This window comes from Dipodomys ordii, unplaced genomic scaffold, assembly GCF_000151885.1.
Source record: "Dipodomys ordii isolate 6190 unplaced genomic scaffold, Dord_2.0 Scaffold49, whole genome shotgun sequence".
Classification (NCBI taxonomy): domain Eukaryota; kingdom Metazoa; phylum Chordata; class Mammalia; order Rodentia; family Heteromyidae; genus Dipodomys; species Dipodomys ordii.
The window spans coordinates 1,696,533-1,717,627 of record NW_012267265.1 but is presented as its reverse complement, the minus strand read 5'-3'; the positions used below and the strand labels follow the sequence as shown (position 1 = coordinate 1,717,627).

Sequence of the window (21,095 nt, the reverse complement as noted above, 5' to 3'; positions counted from 1 at the left end):
AGTGGCGCTGTGGCTCAAGTGGTAGAGCGCTAGCCTTGAGCTGAAGAGCTGAGGGACAGCGCCCAGGCCCAGAGTTCAGCCCCCACGACCGGACCCGCGCCCCCCCCCCAAAAAAAAGAAAGAATGTATTACTGTAATTACCCTGTTACCAAGAAAATAATAGAGGATGAACAAGATTCTTTTAGCTCAAGTCATAAAGCTAAAATTTAAACTCAGGATTAGACAGTAAACGAAGTCCTCTTCAGCTTTTAACTGTCTCTTAATATAATATTATGTGTATATTTTTTTTAATTTTTTTTTTTTTTTGGTCTGCCACGGGGCCTGAACTGTGGGCCTGGGAGCTGTTCCTAAGCTCTTCAGCTCAAGGCCAGAGCACTACCATTGAGTCACAGCACCACGTCTGGTTTTCTGATGGTTTACTGCAGATAAAAGTCTCACAGACTTTCCTGCCCAGGCTGGCTTGGAACCATGACCCTCAGATCTCAGCTTCTTGCGTAGCTAGGATGACAGGTGTGAGCCATCAATGCATGGCATGTATGTTTTTATGGCTAGAACATTTCCTCACAAGTTAGTATACTTTTTGACAAGACAAAGTAAGTATTAGATTGTCTAAATCTACCTTTTCAACCAGACTTTCATGCTTGTCTTTAAAATCTTCATTAACATCCAATGTTAAGATAGGCACCTCTTGGAGATAATCAAAGTTGGTTCTGTTTTAAAAGATTTTTTTAAAAAAGAATCAGAAAAACATTAAGTAAAAGCAAAACATTAAAAATTCATTCTTAAGTCATTTGAAAATCAAGAATGTTGCCATTATACACCAGACATCCTTCAAGTAATACAGCAGGCAGTCCATTCTTTTACAAGTAGATTTACTCGGCATAAATAAAAGTCTCAGGTACAGAATATATAAAACCTTTTTGATTCTCCTCAACAACAAAAAAGAAGAAAGTCTTACTTCAATGTTCTATGCAGGAGCCAACTTTCATGTTTATAGTGAAGTTTTTCCAAATATTCAAGAGGAATGCCTTGCTCTTCATTTCTTCCTCGTAAATATATTCTATTCAAGCATTTCTTAAAGAATCAAAAAGAAAAAAGGAAGTCAAGGAACAATTATTATTACCTGTCATTACAATTTTTTTTTCTAGTTACACTAGCCAAAATCTCTACTTGATCCTTCTATAAAGTTGAAATGGTTTATTTGATCCTTCTATGTGCTTTTCCAATGATGTGGCAGCTCTAAACTAAGCCATACTTTCCAAGTAAATCCAAGAAAGTTTTTAGACATAAAATATAATAATCAATGTAAATTTGGTTTAAAAGAAAGGGGGAGGACTGATGGCTCAATGGTACAACGCTTGCCTTGCATGCATGAGGCCCTCAGTTCCATTCCTCAGCACCATATAAGCAGGGAAAAAAAGCCGGAATGGCACTGTGGCTCAAGTGATAAAGTACTAACCTTGAGCTGAAGAGCAGTACCCAGGCCCAGAGTTCAAGCCCCATGACTGACAAAAAAATAAAAATAAAAATGTGTAATAAAAGAAAGGAGGATTTCATTAAACACCTATTTAAAAAGTTCAGAACAGGGGCTGGGAAGGTGGCTCAGTGGTAGATCGCTTGCCTTGCATACATGCGGCCCTGGGTTCGATTCCTCAGCACCACATAAGCAAAAGGAAAAAAGTTGGAAGTGGTCCTGTGGCTCAAGTGGTAGAGCGCTAACCTTGAGCTGAAGAGCTGAGGGACAGCACCCAGGCCCAGAGTTTGGGCCCCATGACCAGATCCAAAAAAAATAAAATAAATAAAAAATAAAAAGTTCAGAACAGACCTAAAGGCACAGCTGAACAAGAATGCCTGCCTAGCAAGCATGAAACTGAGTTCAAGCCCCAGTATCATCAAACACAATAAAGTTAAAGGAATGATAAAAGTATGCCCATCTATCAATTCTGCTTTGTTGTTAACCTAACTTGATTATAAAATATCACAGTGGGGGGGGATGGGAAGGGATAGGAAGGGGAAACAAAGGAGGAGGCTACAATGCTTGATAAGAAATGTACTCATTATCTTGCCCGTGTAATTGTAACCCCTCTGTACAGTATTTTCACAATAAAAAAAAGAATAAGATTATGCACAGAATTTGGATGGATCTAGAACAAATCATGTTAAGTGAGGTAAACAAAGCTCAGAGAGATAATGGTGCATGTTTTCTCTTATATGTGGAAGTTAGATCTAAAATACAACTGGAAGTGATCATTATACAGGGCTCTAGGCATTGTATACACAATCGACTAAAGGAAGATATTCTTCAGGGAGGAACCCAGAATAGTGTAACTACTCTTGATCATCTAGAATACTATTTATCAAAATGAATTCCAGGAAATGGAAACATGGTAAGTTCTTTTTTGTTGTTGCTACTGTTGGTGTTGCTTTTTAGATTGGTTTTTGTTTGTTTTTTTTTATCTTTTTAGGGAAGGCAAAAGAAATGGAGGAAGGGTGAACAAATGCAATGGTGGTATTCAGTGTATACCATGTGGAAAATGAACTCTGCAACTTGTGGGCAAGAACAGGAGGGGAAAACTGAGAGAAAGTGAAGGAAGGGGTGACACTGTCCAAGAAGAATTGTAGTTATTACCTGACTTATGGAATTGTAATCCCTCTGTACAATACTTTAATAGTAACAATGAAATTGCATTTTTTTTTTAAAGAGCAACTTGATGTCAAACATTTGGGCTTCTAGTTTGCTGAGAAAAAAAGATGTTTCTCTCTATACAGTCATGAGTTTCAAGGTGAGGATCCAGGAGGATGGAGTTGAAATTATGCTATATACCACTGAAAAGATCTGAGTAGTCCTTAAATTTTAAATGGAACAAACAAATATTTATTGGATCTCACCTCTGGAGTAGCTCGAAGATAAATGATTCCATCCAATTCAAGGCTTTGGCCAAATTGATTATTCATCCAGTCATGCCAGTCTTGATAAATTGTCCATTCTGTTTCATTCATGCAGTCAGATTCATACAAATTAGATGCAAAAATATACCTGAAAGAGAATCTCCATCAATGCATATATCACTTCAATAAAAAAAAAACAAAAAGAGGGCTGGGAAGTTGGATCAGTGGTAGAGCGCTTGCTTCACCTGCATGAGGCTCTGGATTCGATTCCTCAGCACCACATAAGCAGAAAAAGCCAGAAATGGCACTGTGGCTCAAGTGGTAGAACACTAACCTTGAGCTGAAGAGCTGAGGGACAGCGCCCAGGCCCAGGTCAGGCCCCATGACCGACAAAAAAAAAAAAAACAAAAAAAAACCCAAAGAAATAGGAAAGACAGTGTCTATAAACAAACAAAAAAGAATCTCTATAACTATAGGAGATTATTTTGTTGGCCAAAGATATAAAGAACTCTTAGAAGTCCCTAAGGTCCCCAAAGTTCTGTCAGATTTATTGATATACTGCTATATGTAAACCAAAAAATATACTATAACGAATTAAAGCAAAAACATAAATGAAAATGTAGCTATCTTCCATTAAATCAGATATTAGAGATCTACAGAAACACAAGCAATATTATTCTAATTTTTGTCAGAAATAGGAAATGTCAGAAGTATGAAATGTTAATGAGTTTGCTATTTGCTAATTTTAAACAAACATTTTTATTTCTCAATCTTAATTCTGAATGTAGTATCTAATGTAAATATCAATGCAATAAAGTCTTTGGACTCCTCAGCAACAAAAAGGGGACCTGGGAGCCAAACATTTCAGAACCTTTGTCAATTCTGAGGTCAAAAGAATTATAGCTATATAGGGAAATTCTAAGGCCCCCTTTGAAATTTTTAATTTTTATCTCCTTGCTATAGTTAAGAGTCTGGAACATAGGTATAATCAGGCAGATGAGAAATCCCAAGAGGATTAAAAGGGTTTTTTTTAAAAAAAAGCTTTTTTAAAGAAATAAAAAAAAGCTCTGTACAAATCTGAATGGTCACCTTATTCCCTAGAATTTTCATAGAAACTAAGCATTATAAATGCTAGAAATTCTCAACGCCATTAGTACTAGAATAATGAGAATATTAAATCATTTATTTTTGTTGTTGTTATTAGTCATGGGGCTTGAACTCTGGGCGTGGGCGCTGTCCTTCAGCTCTTCACTTGAGCCACAGCGTCACTTCCAGTTTTCCCAGTGGTTTATTGGAGATAAGAGTCTCATAGTCTTTCCTGCCTGAGTTGGCTTTGAATCATGATCCTCAGGTCTCAGCTTCCTAAGAGTAGCTACTATTACAGACATGAGCCACTGGCACCTGGCTATTAAATCATTTTCTATCTCACATTTCCAACTGAACTCCTGATTCATAGGAAATGGAAAAAAATGTCTAGTTCTGAGTCAAGACTGAATGGCCAAGTTTAAGACATTTACATACCTGTCACTATATACAGATCGTTCGAAAAATAACACAGGTTTCTCTGCATTTTTAAGCTTGCCATGTAGAGAGGCAAGCTGAGCTCGTATCCGACTGAGACAGGCATATGATTGGAATGTAAAAGACCACCGTTCAGGCTTCTCATACATCATCTGAAGAACATTCCCACCACTTTTCTGAGATGTTGTCAGTTCCTATTTTAAATTTGCAAAAGAAAAAAATAGTTAATGACCAATAGGGCTATTTTAATTATTTTAAAGGCTCAAATGAAGTTATGTAAATATATGATTCATTAGCCAAATGAAAAAATACTACATCCTCATTTCCCCTACTCTTTCCCAGTATTATTTTGAGTTACCAGAGTCTTGAAAGATCTTCCTCGCAAGAGGGCACATACAACCTGCATAGAAATTACTTGTCCAAAATTAACTTGTTAAAATTTGGGACTGAGAGTGTGGGTTAAGTGGGATGGTGCTTGCATCGCAAGTGTGAGATTCTGAGTTCAAGCCCCAGTTCCATCAAAAATAAGTAAGTGAACTGAATTGTCATCCTAATAAATATTTAGATTTATAGCTTTTTTTTCTTTTTAAGAGAGAAAAACAAGCCACATTGTGCTAATATTCCTTGGGGTGAAAATCAGCTACAGCCAACTCATACATTTCTCCATCAAGAAGGATATAAGCTCTCCTATTTATCAGCCTCCACTATTCCCAGATGATTCTTTAACAGACTTGGTTCACAGCAGGGACTTGATTTTCAATGTGGTTGAGTACTGGTGAGCCAACTGTAAGCTGAAAATGCAGTGCCTATACCCAAACTCTCAAATACCACAGTACACATTAGAGGACAAGTTGTGTCATGGTCATGTAGTTAGCTGGGAGCTATGACTCACTTGTGTAGTATAAGAGTATATCATACCATATTTCACTAGCTTGTGACAAGAGCAAAACTAAAGTACATCTTTTACTGAATTTGTGTCACTTCTGAACCATCATAAAGTTGAAAAACCAGTAACTGAACTATCAGAAGTTGGAGTAAATGGAGGACTATTTTACTTAGGTTCCAGGCCCCTTTAAATACTAGCGTTTGTATTTTTATATTATTTTATATTGTATTTTACATTATAAAACAAATCTAAAATTTTTACCATTAAATAATCACATTTTTAAGACCCATATTTTAGTGTTGAGGGGAAAAAAGGAAAACCTATATAAAAAATAGGTAAAAATTTTGTAACCTTACAAGTGAATTACAAATAGCACCCAGAACTCATGAATTATTTTTTTCTCTAAAATAGTTTTCCCAGCTTTGTCCACAAAAAGGTCTATCATCAATGATAAACCCCATAAAAATAAGCAAAAATAGCATCTAGATTATGATCTCTATCATTCATTTCCCATTGACCAGATTCCAGGTCTGGAAAAGGAAATGTTCAAGATGAGTTCCAGTAAACAAGGAAACTATCAAAGACTACTGGGTGAAAGGCAAAGGAGCCAACAGACACAGGTTAAAAAAGGACTGTTTGAACACACAAACCAAATGGCAGGTAAAAATGAGTTCATACTTTAAAAACTTAGGGGCTGGGAAGGTGACTTAGTGGTACAGTGTCTGCCTAGCATGCATGAAACCCTGGGTTCAATTCCTCCGTACCTCATAAACAGAAAAGGCCAGAAGTGAAGCTGGGGATCTGTTATCAATTATTCTCGAAGAGTGTAGGTAATGAAGTAGTTGTGGAGAAAATTTTTTTACTGAACCCAATAATAAATTAGGTGAAAAAAAAACTATCTTTTAAACACTTGATATACTAGATTCAAGAAAAATTAGTAACAGATGTTCAAAGTATTAGAGAATAGTGGTAAGAATGCTTCTTACTTTTTTTTTAACTGCTACCCAGGATAGACTTAAATTCCTAGGCCCAAGCAAGCTCTCAAGAGCCTCAGGCTTCTACGGATGAATTAGACTGAACCATCTTTTTTTTTTTTTTTGTCGGTTGTAGGGCCTGGACTCTGGGTCTGGGCATTGTCCCTTAGCTCTTCAGCTTAAGGCTAGCCCTCTATCACTTGAGCCACAATGCCACTTCCAAATTTTTCTGCTTATGTGGTACTGAGGAATACAACCCAGGGCCTCATGCATGCAAGGCAAGCACTCTACCTACCACTGAGCCACCTTCATCAGTTTTTCTTTCTAACTTTATTGTAAAGGTGATATACAAAGGGGTTACAGTTACATAAGTAAGGTAATGATTACATTTCTTGTTGAACAGTTACCCCCTCCCTTGTTTTTCTCCCACCATCCCTCCCCACCCTGACTCCTTCCCCCAGGTGTAAAGTTCATTTTCAACAGTGTTTTGCGAATATCGCTGTTGTTTTTTGTCTCACCATTTCGTTATTCTCCTTCTCTTTCCCAAATCAGATAAACATATATACTAGACACAGGGTACAAAAATCAAAAAGTGATAATGGGATAAACCAAAGGGAGAGGGAGAAACGAAAGAAAAAAGAAATTAACTTCACACAGTACATTAAAAACAAAAAACCTCATCTCCGTATCTTGGAGTTTATTTCTATTAGCATTATTTTATATGGTCGTATGTACATAGTTTTTGAGCTAATGTGATCCTCTGCTAGTACTCTCCTACACATGTACTAATTACTACAAATGAGGGAAAACATGGAGCCTGTTTTTTGGGGCCTGTCTTACTTCACTTAATATGACTTTTTCCAAGTCTTTCCATTTCCTTAGAATGGGGTGGTGTCATTTTTTCTGATGGAAGCATAGCATTCCAATGTATACATACATCACATTTTCGTGATCCATTCATCTACTGAGGGGTATCTGGGTTGGTTCCGTATCTAAGCTATAGTAAATAATGCTGCTCCTTTGGCCATGTGGTCTCCACCATGCACAGTGAGGCAGCAGTTAGTTAAAACTATAATAAACTTTTCTTCCTGCCTGAAAAAAAAAAAAATGCCGCAATGAACATAGTTGTGCTGGTAGCTTTGGTGTGGCCATGTTTGTGTTCATTTGGCCAAATGATCAGGAGTGGGATTGCTAGATCATAGGTAGACTATGTTAAGTCTTTTGAGGAACCTCCATACTGTTTTCCAGAGTGGTTGCCCAGTTTACATTCCCACCAACAGTGTAACAGAGTTCCCTTTGGGCCACAACCCTGCTAGCATCTACTATTATTCATTTTTTTGATAATGGCCATTCTAACAGAATCTCAATGTGGTTTTGATTTGCATTTCTTTTATGTTGAACATTTCTTCTATGTTGAACATTTCCTCATGTGTCTATTGGCCATTTTTTTTTTTTTTTTTTTTGTCGGTTGTGGGGCTTGAACTCTGGGCCTGAGTGCTGTCCCTCAGCTCTTCAGCTCAAGGCGAGGGCTCTATCACTTGAGCTACAGCGCCACTTCTGGTTTTCTGGTGGTTTATTGGAGATAGGAGTCTCACGGTCTTTCCTGCCTGGGCTGGCTTTGAACCGCGATCCTCAGATCTCAGCCTCCTGAGTAGCTAGGATTACAGGCGTGAGCCACCAGCGCCCAGCTGGCCATTCTTATTTCTTCTCCAGTAAAGTCTCTTTTTAATTCTTTAGCCCACTTATTAATGGGGTGGTTGTTTCTTTGAAGATTTTTTATTGGGGGGTTTAATTTTTTCAGCTCTAGGTATATATACTTTTTTTCTTTGGGGGAGGGGGTCCGGTCATGGGCCTGAACTCTGGGCCTGGGCACTGTCCCTCAGCTCTTCAGCTCAAGGCTAGTGCTCTACCACTTGAGCCACAGCACCACTTCCGGCTTTTTTTTTCTGCTCATGTGGTGCTGAGGAATCGAACTCAGGGCCTCATGCATGCAAGGCAAGTGCTCTACCACTGAGCCACCTTCCCAGCCCTACGCATATTTTTTTAAATCAGTCCTTTGCCTGTTGTATAGCTAGTGAAGATCTCCCAATCTGTGGGTTTTCTATTTCTCTTACTAGCTATGTCCTTTGCCATTTATCCAGCCTTTCTTTGATTTGTTGTGTTTCTGGATCTTTATTTAGGAAGTTTCAACTTGTACCAAGGAGCCCTAGCATATCCCCTCATCCCTTTTTGTGGTTAATTGGAGACAAGAATCTAAAGGACTTTCCTGCCTGAACTGGCTTTCAATTGTGATCTTCAGGTCTCAGCCTCCCGAGTGGCTAAGATGACAGGTGTGGGCCACCAGTACTTGAATTATTAGCCACATTTTTTTTAAAGTTTTTATTAATGTGTTGTTTGGTGTGTGTGTGTGCCAGTCCTGCGGTTTGAACTCAGAGCCTGGGCATTGTCTCTGAACTTCTTTTGCTTAAGGATAGTGCTCTCTACCACTTGACCCACAGCTCCAAATGCTGGTTTCCAGTTAAAGTCTGAATTCCCACTTAATGTCCATTATAACAGATGCTAAATTTGTATTGTTATAAAGACCACAGCATCAGGCCTTATGCTAGGTGAAATAAATATAAAAACAAATACTATATGATTCCACTTCTCTGGTTTATCTAAAATCAGATTCATAGATAAAGAAAGTGGAATGATGTTTACCAACATCTAGGGAGGGAGTAGGCAATGGGAGTTGTTTAATTGGTATAGAGATTTAGTTTTAAAAGTTAGTAAAGGTATTGGAAGTTTGTTCTACAACAATGTAAACATACTTAATGCTAATAGGCCACATACTTAATTAAAATGGGTAAGATGGCAAATTTTACACACTGTAATTATGTTTTTAAAAAAATAAAAAAGCCTGGGCTGGGAAGGTAGCTCAGTGGTAGAGTGCTTGCCTTACATGCATGAGGCCCTGGGTTTGATTCCTCAGCACCACATAAGCAGAAAAAGCCAGAAGTGGCACTGTGGCTCAAGTGGTAGAGCGCTAGCTTTGAGCTGAAGAGCTGAGGGACAGTGCCCAGGACCAGAGTTCAGGCCCCACAACTGGCAAAAATAAAAATAAATAAAAAATAAAAAAGCCAATATCTAGTATATGTATGAGTCAAGCAGAAAAGGTCAGATAAAGGTGATGTTAGGAAAATGAGCCCTTAGATATGTATTTAAATGTTTTTTTAGCTTTCATGTATTTGTTTCTAGCGCATTTATAAAATTATTTTTTTGTTGCTTTGTATGTCACTCCCCCACAGTATAACCCCTGCTTTCACTGTATTTGATGTCGGTATAATTTGTGGAGGGGAAGGGGAAAAACAAGTCTTTTAAATAAGGATACAGGTGGACCCGTTGCAACAATGAGAAGCACAAGTTGTCATGTCAAAAAACGAACTTTACAACTTTGGTGGCGGGGTGGGGGGGAAGGTTTGGGGGGGGCAGGGGAGAGGCTAGGAAGGGATGTGAAGGGTAAACATAGGAGGAGGCTACAATGCTTGATAAGAAATGTACTCATTTTCTTGCCCATGTAATTGTAACCCCTCTGTACAGTATGTTCACAATAAAAAATTTAAAAAAATAAAAAAGCCAGGCACTGGTGGTGGCTCATGCCTGTAATTCTAACTACTCAGGAGGCTGGGATCTGAGGACTGTGGTTCAAAGCTAGCCCACAAAGGGAAATCCATGAGTCTCTTATCTCTTAGCCACCGAAGGAAAAAAAAAAAGCCAGAAGCAAAGGTGTGGCTCAAGGAGTAGAACACTAGCCTCAAGCAAAAAAGCTTTCAATCCCCAGGACCAGCACCAAAAAAAAAAAAGTACATTGAGTTTACCAAAAAAACATAATTCTGACTCATCATCTAATAATAAAAATAGTGTTACTTCTAAAAATAGATACACAAATTAAAACTGAAGCAAAATTTTGTAATAGAATTTTACAAGTATAATACAAAGAACAGTTTGGCTGTGTTTATTCTTTTAATCTGTACCGTTAGCTCAATAAATTTGGAGTTTGGAATTTATTTTAAGGAACTAACTTAGAATACAGACTTAACTGAAAAAAAAAGTGTCAAGATGTCCATTATGTTGTTAGGTTATCATTCCATTAGGCATGTATATTAAGTAAACACTACACAGAAACAGTAAATTGGGCTACATTTGAAAAATCATTTACAGAATAGCCAATAAATACTTGAGGAAATGCTCGACATTCCTAGCTACAAAGAAAATGCAAGTCAAAACAAAATCAAAGCTGGTACTGGTGGCTCAGGCCTAAAATTCTAGCTACTTAGAAGGCTGAGATCTGAGGATTGATGTTCAAAGCCAGGCCAGGCAGGAAAGTCTTTGAGGCTTATCTACAATAAACCACCAGAAAACTGGAAGTGGTGCAGTAGCTTAAGTAGTAAAGCACTTGCCTTGAGCTGAGGGACAGCGCTCAGGCCCAGAGTTCAAACCCCACAACCTATAAAAAGAAAAACAAACAACAACAACAAAAAAAAAAAACAAGGCCTCATCTTATCAGTAAGATTGGCCAACATCAAAAATTTGAACAATAACAAGTGTTGGCAGGGATGTGGGGAAAAAGGAACTGGGCCCAGTGCACCATTGGTAGGAATGTAAACTAGTGCAACCACTCTGAGGGCAATTTGGAGATTCCTTAAACAACTAACCAGAGAACTTCCCAATGACCCAGCCATACTCTTGGGGCATCTCCCCAGAAGATTACAAGTCAGGATACAGCAAAAACACTTGCACATCCATGTTCAATGTTGCACCATTCATAATAGGCAAGCTATCAAATCTGCCCAGATGCCCTACAATAGATGAGTGGATCAAGAAAATGTGGTATCTATACACAACGGAATTTTATTCATACGTTAGAAATAAGATTATGTTATTTTCAGGGAAATGGACAGACCTAGAACAAATCATATTAAGTCAGGTAAGCCAAGCTGAAAGGCAAAAGGTGCATGTTCTCTCTCATATAAAAGCAAGATATAAAATATAACTAATCCACTTATGTGGTACTCTATGCATTTATTTACATACAAACTAACTAAAGGAACGTATATGTAGGGGAGGAATCCAAAGGCATAACTCCTCTGAACATCTAAAGTACTATTTCAAAACAAGTTCCAAGAAATGGAAATAAGGTTTTCTTCTTTGTTTTAGGGGTGGTAAAAGGGGGTACACACGAATGGAGGGAAGGATGAGCAAATGCAATCATTGTATTCAATATATACTATGTAAAAAAATGAACTATGGAACTTGTGGGTAAGCATGGGAGGGCAAAAATGGTGAGAAAGCGAAGGAAGGGATGACATTATCTCTTTACTCATTAGAGCACTATATTCATAACATGACTCTTGAAATTGTAACCCTTTTGTATAGCTCCTTAAAAATAAAAGTAAAAATTAAAAAAAATAATAAGGTAAAAATAATTTATGGTTCTTTTTTTGTTTTTCTTGCAACTATGTATCCCCAGATGGCCTTAACATCCTCCTCCCTCTGGGATGGAATTACAGACTGAGCCCCCATTCCCAACTCTACAACACATTTCTAATGACTTTTCCCCAAAACACTGTATTTTGTTGTTTAAAGTAAAATTTGTAGTTATGGATAAATTCCATCCCCTTCAGTAATCTCTTAACATTTTTTTTTTTTGGTCGGTCGTGGGGCTTGAACTCTGGGCACGGGCGCTGTCCCTCAGCTCTTCAGCTCAAGGCGAGCGCTCTACCACTTGAGCTACAGCGCCACTTCCAGTTTTCTGGTGGTTTATTGGAGATAGGAGTCTCACGGTCTCTCCTGCCAGGGCTGGCTTTGAACCGCGATCCTCAGATCTCAGCCTCCTGAGTAGCTAGGATTACAGGCGTGAGCCACCAGCACCCAGCCTCTTAACATTTTCTTAACTGCAAATAATGAAGATATTGCTTATAAATTTTTATATAAAAATATTAAAACTATATCCTTCACTAAAATTGAACACATTAAATTATTACTTGAATATATGATGTGGCAGGATTACAGGTAATTTTTATTCTATTCTAACTCATGCTAATTGTTGCTTTATGATATTTGATAGAAAGTAAAGATTATTGCTAAAAAATTTCTTTTCAAAAAGAGCCCAGGCATAGTGGTCCATACTTGTAATCCTAGCTACTTGGGAAGCAGAAACTGGGAGATTATGGCTTGAAGTCACCCTGGGCAAAAAAACTTGCAAGACTTATCTCAACCAATAAAGAAAGCTGGGCACAGTGGTAGGGCTACAAAGGAAGTACAAATTGGAAAATCAAGATCTAGTTTAACTTGAGCATAAATTCAAGACCACAGGTCAACAGGTGGAAATATGGCTTAAGTGGTAGAGTATCTGCCTAGTAATAAGAACCATGACACTAAATTCAAACCCAAAAAATGCAAAAACAAAAACAAAAAATATAGTACTAGTAGTAACATGTTAACTAGCAGTAACACTGGGTGTACCATATGAATGTCTTACAAATTAATTTTTAAAAAGAAAATAATACTACTCAGCATCCACCCAAAGAATTCAGCTCAAAAAATTTAAAAAAAGAGAAAAAAAACTCTCCCTAATAGTCTGTCCATCTCAAAACTGAACTAAGTAAAGAATTGGGCATAATTCACATAAATCACCAAATAATGCACATTATTAATTGAAATAAATCTTTAAAACAAAGGTTGATAATCTGAGTACCAAGTTTTAAAAATCACCTTTACTAGAGGAATAAAGTGGGATGGGAAAGGCAAGAATCTTATAAAATGCTGTGCTTCTTAATGCTGACACAATTGACAAAATTGCTGTTAAGACTATTGACAGTACAGAAACATTTCAGCCACTAGGTGGCAGGCTAAAAAAATAAATAGTAAAAAAAATAAAGCTATGCAAGTGCACATTTAGTTACTGGTAAATGTTGGAACTGAAAAAGGCCCACTTCTCACTATTGATAGTATTATAAGAAAGTGGAGATTTAGTGAGTAATTCACATAATACTCTAAGGAAGAGACTAGAGATGAGTTTGGAAATGCCTCCAGGATGAATCTTTTTTTTGGGGGGGGAGGTGGAGGGGGTATAGGTTGTAGTGCTAGGGAACAAACTTGAACATACTAGATAAGAACTCTACCATAAAACACAACTTCTTGACTCTAGTGGAGGCCAAAGGGGAGGAAAAAAAGAAAGAAAATACTCCGTGTGGGAAAGCTACCCAGATACCTTGACCTTAACCTTATATAACCTTATCTCCAAAATATTTTTCTCCCTGTCTGAAACCCTTCCTGGAAGTACAGAAAACTACAACCCTAATTTGCACACAAAATATATGAAAGCTAGCCAGGTGCCAGTGGCTTACACCTGTAATCCTAGCTACTCAGGAGGCTGAGATCTGAGGTTCAAAGCCAGCCCGGGCAGGAAACTCTTATCTCCAAGAAACCACCAGAAAACTGGAAGTGGCACTGTAGCTCAAGTGGTAGAGCGTTATCCTTGAGCTGAAGAGCTGAGGGACAGTGCTCAGGCCCAGAGTTCAAGCCCTATGACCGCCAAAAAAAAAAAAAGTATACACACACACACACACACACACAAAAGCTATCCTCCAAGTTTATAAGGATATCAGAGGTAAACAAACTGTAACATAACTGGGAGACATAACTGGGTTACAGTGAACAGCCTGATGTTAATAGTAACAATAATAGGATCATCTGTATGCTAATTGAAAAAGCCAGTTTGGTGATCAGACTCTATACATGTAAGAAACTGTCCCATCCAATGAACATGAAATACCAGATTCATGAAGCCATAAGTAAAATGAACAGAAATGCATCAGTGTGTCATAGTCTAATGATGAGTTATTCATATAATCTTACTAATCCCTCTAGGCTCCATATAATCTTACTAATCCCTCTGAACTCTTAACTCCCAAGTATATAAATAAGTAAAATGTTTCCCAAACTCTGTTGTGCAGCATAATAAAAGTTTAATATACTCCCAACATTAAGTGATAGAGCAATGATATATTTGTTGTTCGTTTGTTGCTGGTCCTGGCAGTTGAACTCAGGGCTTGGGTACTATTCTTGAACTATTTTTTGCACAATGCTAGTGCTCTACCACTTCAACCAGTTTCACTGCCAGCTCTTTGCTGGCCCATTAATGATAAAAGTCTTATGGCCTGTCTTGTCTGGGCTGGCTTTGAATCACGATTCTCAGATCTCAGCCTCCTGAGTAGCTTGGATTACAGGTGTAAGCCACTGCAGCCCAGCAATTTTCAACTAGGAGCCATCTCACATATTGGAGCTCTTATTTAAGATGTAATTAGAGAAAGATGAATAAAATTTCCTAAAATAATAATATTTTATTCCTTCACCTGGATGACAGCTATCAAGAGATTAGATCTTTTAACTTTTAGCAGTGCTGGGGTCTGAACTCCAGAGTTTTATACTTGCAGGACAGGCACTTTATTATTTGAGCCACCTCTCCACCCCAAGATAATAGATTTAAAACTTTTTCAAAGTTTAGGTATGTCCCACATTCTTTTCTATAGTTAGCAACTTTTTAAAATGTTCAAAGAAACAAATATATTTATCCTCCTTTATATTCTTAAAACAGTCTTTGCCCTTTCCTGAAAATCAGAAACATCAATTTATTAACAAAATGGAGTTCAAGTGGGAAGTCCCTTCAAGATTTACTTCTAGGGTTGGGAAGGCGGCTCAGTGGTAGAGCACTTGCCTTGTATTCATGAGGCCCTGGGTTCGATTCCCCAGCACCACATAAGCAGAAAAAAGCTGGAAGTGGCGCTGTGGCTCAAGTGGTAGAACACTAGCCTTGAGCTGAAGAGCTGAGGGACAGCACCCAGGCCCAGAGTTCAGGCCCACGACCGGACCCGAAAAAAAAGAAAAAAAGATTTACTTCTAGACATTCTGATAATTGGGCACCAGGCTTACAGTGAACTATGCTTAGTAAACAGGTGTTTGAGAAAATATTCTTAGTCATTCAAAACCATACATAAGGGCTGAGAATGTGGCTTAGTGGTAGAGTGCTTGCCTAGCATGCATGAAGTCCTGGGTTCGATTACTCAGTACTACATAAACAGAAAAGGCCAGAAGTGGTACTGTGGCTGAAGTGGTAGAATGCTAGCCTTGAAAAAAAGAAGCCCATGAACAGGCCCTGAGTTCAAGTACCAGGACTGGCCAAAAAAAAAAAAAAGTAAGAACTGTAAGAACTGGGGTGTTAAGCGATAGAGCCACTGTGTTTGATCTCTCGTACCACAAAAACAAACCCAAACCAGTATATACTCAGTCTACAAAGTATCTTATTGTGATTTCTCTTATATATATGATTTACATTTTCAATAATCAATTATTCCCCAAATCCTCACATAAAGAGCTACACTTTAAAAAATATTTTTTCTATGTTCGGTCCACTTAAACAAAATTTCTATTTTTAAAGATTTCTTTTCTTTTTTCAATATCAAGTCTCAATTCTCTAGAAATAAAAATCTAAGTGATCACGCTAATACACATACAGCCAAACGTTCTATTAAATTTAATCATTTTATTTAATTCTTTTTCCTTATTTGTAATGCAGTAAGGAAAAGTGCTAAATGTGTCCAGAGTAAAAGTGTGAAAGGTGTCTACAGTAAGTCTGAAAAAAATGTTGGTATAATACAAAGAAATGTAATTTTTTTTCCTTATAAAAAAGGCTGGAAAGTGGGGCTGGGAAGGTGGCTCAGTGGTAGAGCGCTTGCCTTGCATGCCTGAGGCCCTGGGTTCGATTCCTCAGCACCACATAAGCAAAACAAAAAAAGCCGGAAGTGGCGCTGTGGCTCAAGTGGTAGAGCGCTAGCCTTGAGCTGAAGAGCTGAGGGACAGCGCCCAGGCCCAGAGTTCAGGCCCCCCGCCCGGACCCAAAAAAAAAAAAAAAAAGGCTGGAAAGGAAAACTAGTAAAACTCAGTTATTGGGTGGGATTCTTTTGGTTGTTTTCAAACAAATAATAAAAATCCATTCAAAAAATTAATTTCTAATTAGATTCTTCAAAACATTTTAACTTTTGCTACTCAGATGCAATGGAGAGTAAATCTTACATACACAGCTCAATTTTCTTCATGTAAAGACCACCCAGAGAAAGATACAAATGTAAAGATAGATTGGAAAGTTGTATTTGAAAAAAGCCAAGAGACTATATACATTACCTGTTCTCTAACCCAGAACACTTTTATTTTTCATACCTCAAACTCATCTTGGGTACTGTGAACATTGCACCACCTGGCCACAGGTTCAGGAACCACTTCCCAATCCTCGCAGACTTGCTTAAGGATATTCACGAATGTTGACTTCCCTGCAGCTGTCAGGACAGGAAAGGTGAAATTGAGGAATGCAACTTGTCAGAAAGAAAAAAAACAAAAAAAGCCAAATAGTGACCAGGTTTTACAAGATAATTAAAAACACCAAACTCAGTTTTCTAAACTTCCTCTGCATTTTTTTAAAATGAAAACTGAAAGGTTGCTGTCCCTGCCCACTTCCGTTGAACACATTTGTTTAGTCATTGAACAGAGGAACTTAATATCTGGTAAAACCGCAGGCAAGGTGTCCTGAAAAACAACAAAAAAATTCGACTTCTTAAGATTCACTTTCGTTAGCCAAACAACTGCCAACTACTAATTATTATCAATTACTACCTACTTTTGAAGTAGTTAAGGCTATTTCTCTCTTAACTAGATGCATGAATTTGAGCAGCTCCCAAGCCTCTGAACATAAAGTACTCTCCTCTTAAAAATAGTTGTGATAACCAGTTAATTGTTATGAGCTGACAGTCATTCCAAGCTCTTGCATCTCAAAAATTTCCTGAGTTCTATTTTTTCTATCTACAAAGCTCAGTTCCTCTTCTATCTTATACCATAGTGGTACATGCTTATAATCCCAGCATTTGGGTTGGCTGAGGCAGTAAGATGGGGTAAGCAAGACTAGCTGGGCTACATAGTGAAACCTTGTCTAAAAATATATATATATTAAGAAGAAAGAAGAAGGGAGAAGGAAGGAGGAGGAGGAGGAGGAGGAGGAAGAAGGAGGAGGTAGAAGGAAGATGAAGAAGAAGAAGAGGAGGAAGAGGAGGAGAAGAAACTAATTAGACTGGGCACTGATAGCTCAAGCTTGTTATCCTAGTTCAGAAGGCTGAGAGCCTAGTTCAGGAGGCTGAGATCCTGAGAATTGCAGTTCAAAGCCAGGCAGGGTGGAAAAGCCTAAGAGATTCTATCTCCAACATAACCAGCAAACAGCAAAACAGGGGAGGTTGCTCTTGTGGTGGGATGTGAGCCAAGCGAGCAAACCAAGCAAGTACAATACCCTTAGTTCAAACAATATGAAAACATGACCACTTAGTTTTAAAGTAAGAAATAATACTACTATCTGAAACTAATAAACACTATGGTCAATAGAAACAATTCAAAGTTTTGTAAAGCACTTTCTACATGTCATGCTCTCTTCATTTGTTTTCATGACTCTGTTTTACAGGATTTTCATGGTAGGTAGAGAGATAGGGAAAGAGATAGGGAGAGGAGGAGGGGGAGGGAGAGAAGGCTGAGGGCAGAAACGAGGGAAGGAGTTTACTTTTCCCTGATACCATTCATTAGTTTTGACATATGCAGGGGGTAATCAGGATATACTGTGCACACAGTAATTTTAAATTAGCCAAGAACGTGTCACGTTTCATAGTAGGGACAATCCTGACATCGTATCTAATAGGGTACAGCGATTCTAATGACACCGCACCCTTTCTATCTGGAGCCACCAAATGTGGTTATATTTGACATCGCTGCTCAGCAATATGTTCTTGTTCTCCCCTTGCCCAAGAACATATAATTTACATATAATTTCAACTTATACACAAGCAAAGCTTTTTTTGCCTTATGAAATGGAAAAAGGAAGGCAACAAAAGAACTTACCTTTGACTTGCCGAATTATATTCAACCTTCCAACATTATACAGGGCAAGAGAAAAGATCACACAGAACATAAAAAGGAGGTAAAGGAGTGGCACAAAAGGACAGAACAGAAGCAAAACCTTGCTACAAAAGCCCTCTTTTTGCCAGAAAACGGGAAAAAACATTTAAGGATAAACTGTGTGGCAATCAGTTTGCTGTGGGAAAAGCATTGGTGCCTAGAATTTTGCATTCAAAGGGTGAAGTTAGGGTTTGTAGGGCACTTACAAAAATGATTTTCAATGATCAACAACCCCACTGAGCTACACTAAGAGAATATGATGTTAAGAAATAACAACCAAGCCGGGCGCTGGTGGCTCACACCTGTAATCCTAGCTACTCAGGAGGCTGAGATCTGAGGATTGAGTTTCAAAGCGAGCCTGAGCAGAAAAGTCCATGAGACTCTTATCTGCAATAAACCACTCAGAAAACCGGAAGTGGTGCTGTGGCTCGAGAGGTAGAGCTGAAGAGTGCAGGGATGGTGCCAAAGCCCAGAGTTCAAGCCCCACAATTGACCAAAAAAAAAACAAAAATACAACCAAGGAACACATTAAAACATCAGCCAATAACTGTCTTAAACCACTTAAGGGTTAACACTTTAAACTTTCTTCTGATACTGACTAGTAGTAGTGTGACCATATTTCAAAAACTTTTAATTCATGTAGAATAACCACTGCTGTAGTTCATAAGTGATCATCTATTTCCTTAACTTCTGACAGGGAATGGGAGCTAGAAAATGTTATTTAATGAATTCATATTCTATGAAGGTGAAAAAGAACAAAAACCAAGGTGCTTTTTTTTTTTTTGCACGTTTCAGGATTTGAACTCAACAGTCTATGGTCCCACTTGGCTAGTTTGCTCCACCACTTGAGCCATACCTCCAGCCTAGCTTTTTGTGGAGATGGAATGTCTCAGACTTTCTCCCCAGTCTGGCTTTGAACCTTGATCTGGTTCTCAGCCTCCTGAGAAGCTAGACTCATAGGCAAGAGCCACTGGTACCTTGTTCATGTCAGTATTTTTTAAACTCATGGGAACGAAAAAATTCCTAATACTAAGCAGTTATTCTGATACTACTAGTCATTCTGAACAGATAAAGCCTCCACAAATGTAACGTGAAACTGTACTTTAGTAATATAAGACAAGAACATTGAGTAGAAACCTAAAATGACCAAAATAGAGGAAATGCATAACAAGTCTTCTACACAGATTAACAATCTGTACATTGATTGTTTATTTGGACCTGGTGCTATAGTAAGGTGGAAAAGACTTGAACCATTAAAAAATAATGAACAGCAACTGACAAAGTGACATAATAAGGAACACAAAATATAGTGAGATACACACTCCCTTTGGCTAAATACCAATTGTTGTTATGCAGAAATATAGGACTAATGTTACCAGACCTTCAGATTATTCATTGGAAACCAAGGACTTAGATGTTTATGTAAACATTTCAAAATGTTTTAATCCTCGTTTTCCCAAATCTGTGCACATGTTCATATTGTGCAAATGTATCCGTATTCAGCTCCTTTTAGAGTAAGTAACAAGAAAGTCAATGAGGGATTTTAAGCAGGGATAACAACTGTATTTACATACAGAAAGATGTGTCTGAGAGCAGTTAAGTGAAAATGGAGGTTGAGTGACACATTAGGAAATTATTTCAGGTCCTGAGAATAAAGATGGCTGGAGGAAAGTTTGAAGGTATTTTATTTCCTGAATGGATTGCAGAAGAAAAGGGACTAATACACAGTGGTATTTGATCTGTGGGGCTGTCCATCAAATTAGCTCTCAAGATAGCTTTGTTTAACTACTTTCTCCAGTTTTTACTTATGGCCTTTTTCAATTCAGAGGCTGTGAGGAGTTATGCTGATATCCTGATTGCATTCTGGAAAAACTTAGACTGCTGACAGGAAAAGAGGGTTTGTTTCACTGAAAGGTGTCTGGAGCTCAGATTTCTTCTGTTCTTTTGAATACTTAGAACCTCTGCTTGTCTTACTTTTTTAAAGAAAACTTTGAATGCGGCAAGAATTAAAATATTTGCTGTATGCAGATTGGCCCCAAAATAAAATTTCTATCAAAAACAGGAAGTATCCATCAGTGATGGGTTTCCAGTGTTAGGAAATATAGAAGACTCAGGAACAGACATTCATCTTGCAAATGATATGCATAATGTAGGTGAGCCCAATCAGGGTTAATAAAAATGCTAGTGATGTTTGAACCATGATTCAATGTTTACTTGGATATTTGGTAAGGTGAGGGAGGGATACCCTAACTGAGATCATTAGGAGCTGCTTTCCCTGTGTTTAAATAGTTATGGTAGTTTGATTAACAATCACTAAAAACTGAAGATAAACCCAAATGTCCACAAATGGTTGTGGTTCAGCCATGCAATGGAAGACTACTCACCAATTAAAAACAGCAAGTAACATGATGCCTCTCAAAAGCATCGTGCTCAATAAAAGAAATGTCACAAAAATCCAGATACCCTATGATTCTATTAATATGACATTCTGGCAAATTTTTCAGAGATGAAGAAAATCAGGTCAGCAGTTGACAGCGGGTAGGAAGGGAAGAAAGCTGTCTGTAAAGAAGTACAAAGGCAGCTTGGGGAAATGTTCTCTAGATGTGGTAGGATAGCAATTAGGTCTACGAAATAACAATAACAACAACAAGAGGAGGAGGAGGATGTGACTTAGGCGCCCTCGACAAGCCCCCGGCCCCAGAATATTCTGTTTACATTTCCAACAGTGCAGTGGCCCTTCGGGTTCCTCACAAAGGCCGGGGCGGCGGCGGCGGGAAGGCAGCGCGGGGCAGCGCGGG

General features: G+C 38.2%; 1 protein-coding gene across 1 annotated transcript in view; it reads right to left on the bottom strand.

Moving 5' to 3' along the window:
- Window positions 1-568: 568 nt before the first annotated feature.
- The window catches only part of Dck (deoxycytidine kinase), a 21,560-nt gene continuing 1,033 nt past the window's right edge, over window positions 569-21,095 (bottom strand). Inside the window, exons 2-6 of the mRNA XM_013020085.1 lie at window positions 16,528-16,679; window positions 4,411-4,604; window positions 2,890-3,037; window positions 959-1,074; window positions 569-710 (exon numbers count right to left, since the gene is read on the bottom strand). Of these exons, the coding sequence (XP_012875539.1) occupies window positions 569-710; window positions 959-1,074; window positions 2,890-3,037; window positions 4,411-4,604; window positions 16,528-16,679 (752 nt within the window). The remainder of the gene's footprint in view (window positions 711-958; window positions 1,075-2,889; window positions 3,038-4,410; window positions 4,605-16,527; window positions 16,680-21,095) is intronic.